At 44.9% G+C, this 7,613-nt stretch overlaps 1 protein-coding gene across 1 annotated transcript; it reads right to left on the bottom strand.

The window, feature by feature from the left end:
- Nucleotides 1–1,275: 1,275 nt before the first annotated feature.
- Nucleotides 1,276–2,226, bottom strand: LOC132675102 (olfactory receptor 7C1-like). The gene has a single exon (XM_060627536.3). The coding sequence runs from the start codon at nt 2,224–2,226 to the stop codon at nt 1,276–1,278; it is 951 nt and encodes a 316-aa protein (XP_060483519.3).
- Between the last annotated feature and the right edge of the window lie 5,387 nt (nt 2,227–7,613).

Genomic DNA, 7,613 nt, shown 5'->3' with positions numbered 1-7,613 from the left:
TATGATCCCTCTGGATGTCAGTTCACTGCCACACAATAATTATAATGATAGTAACAAAATGAAAGTCACTGAACCTGCCACCTGAGTTGACTACCGTTGGCCATGGCAGCCTTCACGGGGCATCTCATGGTAGCCTCTGCCCGCGTCAGGGTGAATAAACCTTTGCTTTGCTCTCTTGGTGTGGACCACCTCTGTGGTCCTCTCCTGCTGACCCAGCCCCAACTTACTTAGCCCCTTTCAGCCCTGCTGAACTTTAATCCTCATGAGTCGTCCATCTATCCCATGGCTGTCCACAGCAGACACTGGGTGGAATTATCTGATCTCTCATCCCAGGGGCTAGCTTCCAACCTGAAGATGTTCAGCTCAGTCTTCTTTGTCTCTCTTTGGGCCCTTGGGAACCTTGTGACCCTTCTGTGGGACCCATGGAGTCCCATAGGAGCCAAGGAGGCTGCGATTGAAACCCGGTGTCCCTCTTAGGTTGATCACACTGCATAGACCGTCCACCTCTGCTAGAGCCATCCCACTTTGTGCAGGACCGAACAATGTGACCTTAATTCCCAAGATTCCCAAATAAGAGGTGAGAGATATAATCCCCCATTTATTCCTTTTCATCCTTCAGCACACGCCCTTGGGATTTTTCGTAGGTTCTCTTCCTCTTTGCAAGACACTCCCCTGTGGTTCTCAAGTGGGGGTGATTTGGCGTCTGTGGGGCATTTGGAGACGTTTTTAATTGTTGCAACTTGGCTGGCAATGTTCCTGGCACCTAGTGTTTAGAGGCCTGAGATACCGCTAAACATCCTACAATACACGGGACAGCCCCACAGCAAGGAATGATCCAGCCCCAAATATCAATAACGCCAAAGTTGAGAAATTCTGCCCTACATCAAAGTCTCTTTCTTCCTGGGGACACTGAGATTTATGACTTAGCCATAAAGGAGGACAGTGCACAGGAAGAGAAACCAGCTTAATGGTACGGGAACAAAAAGCTGAAGCATCATAAAAAAATGAGCTGACGTTTGCTTAGGACTTGCCTCTAGCATTCCCTGTGCTGAATAATAGAAATTATTCTATTTAATCCTTCTGTCACCCTTATGAGGCATGCACTGTTATAGGTCCATGGAGAAATTGAGGCACAGGGAGGTTGAGCATTTTTCTCAAGCTCACCATCTGTTGAAGGGTGGTACCAGCCTTTAAACCCAGTCAGGGAAATTCTAGAGTCCTCACTATTAAGCGCTCTGTTCCGTTGCCCTTGATCACATTTGTCCCGGCACAGGGTCATTGTTGTTGCCCCTGGGGGGACAACATGCTACAGAGAAGCTTTCTCAGGGCCCTCTTCATGTCCCTGTTCCTCAGGCTGTAGATGAAGGGGTTCATCATGGGAGTGACCACGGTGTACAGGACTGAGGCGAACGCCCCTGTCTGGGAGGCACGTGTCCAGGTGGAACTGAGGTAGACCCCCAGGCATGTGCCATAGAACAAGGACACCACTGAGAGGTGAGACCCGCAGGTGGAGAAAGCTTTATACTTTCCCCCCGCTGTTGAGATCCTCAGCACAGAAGAGACAATTTGGGAATAAGAGAAAAGGATCCCAGCGAGAGGAACAAAGCCCATCATGCCTGTCACAATATATAATACAACATTATTGATGAAGGTGTCAGAGCAGGCGAGCTGTAGGACCTCAGGGAGTTCACAGAAATAGTGCGGGATTTCAATTACTGCGCAGAAAGAGAGCCGCAGCATGGTTAAACTCTCAGGAAGGGCCCCCAAAGTGCTGATGAGCCAGGTCAGGGCGAGTAACTGGGCACAAAGCTGAGGGTTCATGATGACCGTGTAGTGCAGGGGGTGACAGACGGCCACAAAGCGGTCATAGGCCATTGCAGTCAGGAGTAAATTGTCCAAAAGTCCAAAAACCGTGAAGAAATACATCTGCGCGATGCAGCCTGCGTAGGTAATCACTTTGCTCTGTGTCTGGATGTTCAGCAGCATCTTCGGGACGGTGGTGGAGGTGAAGCAGATGTCCGAGAAGGACAGGTTGGCCAGGAAGAAGTACATGGGCGTGTGGAGGTGGGAGTGTGAGATGATGGCCAGGATGATGAGCAGGTTTCCAAAGACAGTGACCAGGTACAAAGACAGGAACAGCCCAAAGAGAACAGACTGAACCTCTGGCTTCTCAGAAAGTCCCAAGAGGAGAAACACTGGAAGCCTCGAGTGGTTTCTTGGCTCCATCTAAAGGAGTGTCTGCTAAGAACACAAGAAGCCTTCAAGACTAAATCGGTAACCAACAGGCATCTCAGAAACGTAATCACCTTTACCTTGAATCCTATATTGAGGACAGAATTATTTACTCAGTGGTCTCTTCTTTTTTGCTTGTCAATTTGGGCCTTCCAAAGGCCGCCAAATTCCCCTGCATTGCCACCACCAGCTGGGTAACCTACCCGCGAAAACTGACTTTGCACTCAAAGCTGACCTCAAGTTCAGCTGTACTGACACCTGGTTACCCTGCCTTAGCCCTCTCAGATTTCTTTGAATTAATTCATACTTTACTTTCAAATGCCTTTAGAATAAAAGCATAATTGTTATTATTATTCTAATACAGATTGAAAAGGCTACGGTCCAGGCATGCCTGAGTGGCTCAGTCGATTAAGTGTTCAACTCTCGATTTCGGCTCAGGTCATGATCTCATGGTTCGTGAGTTCAAGCCCCTCATTGGGCTCTGTGCTGGTGGCACAGAGCCTGCTTGGGATTCTCTCTCCCCATCTGTCGTTCCCCTGCTGGCACAGGTGTGCTTTCTCTCTCTCAAAAATAAACAAACATTAAAAAAAAAGAGGCTAGGATCTGTTTACATAATTTACATAAGCTATGGTAATGTCCTGATATTTTTCCGCTTGACCATTTAAAAATGTATGATGGGTCAATCATCAAAGAAGAAACTGAGTCATCAACCAACTTTACCTCCCAGAGAGGATGCCAAATTACTAATTTTGAAATCTCACAAGACCTACTTGCCATAAATAAAAATTATTTGGAAGCATGTGAAAATAAACGTCCCAGTGAGTCTTCTGAAACTATTTTAATCATGATAAAAAAACCAACAGTCCTCTACAATAGCAGCAAGACAACAAAAAGCACAGATTAATCTCTTTAATTAGTATGTTAGGAAAACTCTCAAAGACAATAGCAATAAAATATACTCAGCAATTTATCAAGCAAACCAAATGCCATGACCAGATAGCATTCAACCTTGGAACGCAGTCAGCATTTCATACTGGTGATTTATTGATTGTCATAGAGCAAATGAGTAGGAAAAAATCATCCAAATATAATCATCCTTTTTTTTTAATGTTTAGTTATTTCTGAGAGAGAGAGACACCAAGCACAAGTGTGGGAGGGACAGAGAGAGAGGGAAACACAGAATCTGAAGCAGGCTCCAGGCTCTGAGCTGTCAGCACAGAGCCCGATGCGGGGCTCAAACCTATGAACCATGAGATCATGACCTGAACTGAAGTCAGACGCTCAACTGACTGAGCCACCAAGTGCCCCTAGTAAGATCATATTTTAAAAATTATTTTAAGATTATCTTTTAAAAAATATTTTTTGTACTTATTTTGAGAGAGAGAGAGAGAGAGAGGCAGAGAGAGAGAGAGAGAGAGGGAGAGAGAGAATGCCAAGCAGGTTCCACACTGTCAGTGCAGATCCTGATGCAGGGGTGGGGCTTGAACTAAAAAATCATGACATCATGACCTCAGCCAAAATCACAGTCAGACACTCAAACGACTGAGCCACCCAAGTGGCCCAGGATCATCTTTTTAAATGCTAGAGATACTGCTTGAAAACAGTTCTGAGGAAACTGTAAATAGAATATTCTGAACTGTGATAAAATGGTTTCCTTGACCATCAGCTAATATCAACCCTGACCAGAAAGTATTTGAGGAATCCCCATGAAGATCATACAGAAGACAAGTGTGCCTGTCACTGCCAGTATGCAACACTGCTCTGAAGTTTCAAACCAAATAACCAAAGAAGAAAAAGCAAAGACAGGTTCATGTCTTGGGGAAAAGTAAATCGATCACATTTTTCAGAGGATAGAATTGGTTTACACGAAATCAGTTGGAAAACTGTGACAGCTAAGAAGTCATTCTGATAAGCCTGGATTTAAAAACAAACATGTAGGGGGCCCCTGGGTGGCTCAGTCAGTTAAGCTTCCGGCTTCGGCTCAGGTCACGATCTCGTGGTTCGTGAGCCTGAGCCCCACATTGGGCTCTGTGCTGACAGCTCGGAGCCTGGAGCCTGCTTCGGATTCTGTGTCCCCCCCTCTCTCTGCCCACCCCTGCTTGTGCTTTGTTTTTCAATAATGAATAAACATAACAAAATTAACAAACAAACAAACAAACATGTATCATTTTCTTCTCTGGTTCCAGCAATAAGCAGATACATAAGAGGAAAAAATATCCTACTGAAAATTGTATAAAACTGTAACATACACAGACCAGGGTCTGGCTCATTGTAGGTGCTGGGCATGGGGGGGGGGGGTGGAAAATGCTACAAATAGTAACTGATTTTTTTGGGGGGGGGTGACTTTTAGGACATATTAGCGATTATATATTTTATATCAAGTACAAATGGAAGTCATTGAAGAGTTTTAAGTAACACAATAGACTAACATTTATTAACACTTACAAGGTGCAGGAACCGTGCTAATCTGTTCTGAATGGTCTCGCTTCATCTCTGTAGAAACAGGCAGAGTGAAAAGGTTGCCATTGTTCATGCACCTGGCAGAGACAGCTGAAGGTGGCTGTGGATACTTGTTGGGTGTATGAGTCTGCGAGGAGCGTGGTCCCTCTGATGTGCAAGTGCCCGTAAGGTGAGCAGGGGGAGACTGGGCACTGTGTACCGTGTTAGGGAAAGCCCCACCCTCCCCCACCGCCCTCAGAGAGAGAACTAGGAGGAAGACAGTTCCCAGTGAGGTGGGAGAGGGCCGTGGGAATGCTGGACCAAGCCCGGGATGAAGAACATGCTAATAGAGAGTCAACCGCTATGCCTGAAGCTTCCTTCTTGGTTAGCCAGTTAGACACTTCAACTGTATTGAATCGTTTTGAATGTCTAGACTTTCCCAGTTTCCTTACCCCTGGCTGTGCAGCTGGGGAAACTGCTCCTTCCTCTTACTTCATTTCCCAAGAATGTGCTATGTTGTCCTTCCCACTCAGACGGGGTCACCTACAGGACGTGTTTTGTGAATCTCATCTTCCCAGGCAGATGAAGGGTGGAGGTGGCAGGGAAATGGCACCAGGCGTGGATCCCTGGACCAGGGAGATGTTTCTAGGAGGTGTGAGGAGGTTTCTTTCTTTCCTCAGATTTGTGGGCTGAAGGTGAGGGGCAAAGTTTATTGAACTCGATGCTGAATTCTCGTAGTTTCCCCTTAAGTAACGTTTTCCATTGTAATCTTAGGGCAGTATAATTGCTAGGAATCTGGGGACTGGAATCAAAAGGGAAAATTTTCAGTCAGTTGTGTCCTCTTGGGGGTATCTCTGATGTCAGAAGAATGTGTCCCCTCCCATCGGGATCATTAAAAACCTTTTTTATTATGGAAAATCCAAACACACAGAGGTAGAAAGAAGAGTCTAATGAACTCCCATCCATGTGCTCATGTGCTCACTGAGTTCCAACGATTGTTAGCCTGTGGCCTGTCTTATTTCATCAGGAACCAGGCCACTCTACTATTTACCATGAGAGGATTATTTTCAAGCAATTCCCAGATAACATATAACTTTGCTCATAAATATTCAAGCCACTTCAGCATGTACCTCTTAAAGAAGAGATTAAAAAGAACGAACAAATAGGGGTTTCTGGCTGGCTTAGTCGGCAGGCACTGTGATTCTTGATCTCGGGGTTGTAAGTTCGAGCCCCATGTTGGGTTTAGAGATTACTTAAAAATAAAATCTTAAAGGCAAACAAAAGTCAAATAACCCTTCACTATCCAGACCTACTTAGTTCTTGAATTTTGAATGGCAGGAACAATCGGATTTCAGGTACCAAGGTGTCCATGTAGTTATTTTGATTGTTATTCTGATCATCATTCTTATTCAGTTGTAATAAAAACATGTGTGGAGACTAGAATAGAAGAAATACAGTTACATTTAAGACCAATTGGAATTTATTACTTTAAAACATTTTTTTTTTACGTTTATTTATTTATTTTTTTGAGACAGAGAGAGACAGAGCATGAGTGGGGGAGGGCCAGAGCGAGAGGGAGACCCAGAACCCGAAGCAGGCTCCAGGCTCCGAGCTGTCAGCACAGAGCCCGACGCGGGGCTCGAACTCACGGACCGCGAGATCATGACCTGAGCCGAAGTCGGGTGCTCAACTGACTGGGCCACCCAGGCGCCCCTCCCACTTTATTCTTTTTTTTTTTTTTTAATTTTTTTTTTAACGTTTATTTATTTTTGAGACAGAGAGACAGAGCATGAACGGGGGAGGGGCAGAGAGAGAGGGAGACACAGAATGTGAAACAGGCTCCAGGCTCTGAGCCATCAGCTCAGAGCCCGACGCGGGGCTCGAACCCACGGACCGCGAGATCATGACCTGAGCCGAAGTCGGGTGCTCAACTGACTGGGCCACCCAGGCGCCCCTCCCACTTTATTCTTTTTTTTTTTTTTTTTTTTAATTTTTTTTTTAACGTTTATTTTTGAGGCAGAGAGAGACAGAGCATGAACGGGGGAGGGTTAGAGAGAGGGAGACACAGAATCTGAAACAGGCTCCAGGCTCTGAGCTGTGAGCACAGAGCCCGACGCGGGGCTCGAACCCACGGACCGCGAGATCATGACCTGAGCCGAAGTCGGCCGCTCAACCGACTGAGCCACCCAGGCGCCCCCCACTTTATTCTTTAACAAAATTTTATGGAGATATATTTAACATAAAACATGGTATAAGTTTAAAGTGTCAATGAGTTGATTACAATATGATTTCCACTGCAGCATTAGCTAATACCTCTAACTTGTTACATGATTATCACTGCATTTTTGTGGTGAGAACATTTAAGATCTAGTCTCTTAGAACGTTTGAAGTTTATAATACAGTATTGTTGACTATAATCCCTATGCTGTGCATCAGACCTCCAGAACTTATTCATCTTCCAGTTGCAAGTTTGTACCCTTCAACAGTCTCTCCCCAGCTTCTCCACCCTCCAGCCCCTGGTAACCACCGTTCCACTCTCTGTTTCTATGAGTTCAGCTTTTTTTTTTTTTTTTAGATTCCAAGGAGAAATGAAATCATACAGTATTTGTCTTTTTCTGTCTAACTTATTTTATTCAGCATAATGTCCCCAAGGCCCATCCTTGTTGCTGCAGATGGTTGGATTGCTTTAGTTATCAGGGCTAAATAATATCCTACTGAACATATATACCATATCTTCTTTATCCATTCATCCATTGACACTGGGTTGTTTCCATATCTTGTTTACTGTGAATAATGTTGCAATAAATAAGCACGAGAGTGAGGATATCTTTTTCACAACCTGTTTTCATTTCCTTTGGATATGTACCCTGAGGCAGGATTATAGGATCATATGGTAGTTCTAGTTTTAATATTTTTTAGGAACCTCCATACTGTCTTCCATA

The sequence above is a fragment of the Panthera onca genome, chromosome A2 (genome assembly GCF_046562875.1).
Source record: "Panthera onca isolate mPanOnc1 chromosome A2, mPanOnc1 haplotype 2, whole genome shotgun sequence".
NCBI classification, from domain to species: domain Eukaryota; kingdom Metazoa; phylum Chordata; class Mammalia; order Carnivora; family Felidae; genus Panthera; species Panthera onca.
This window is presented reverse-complemented; position numbering and strand designations above follow the sequence as displayed.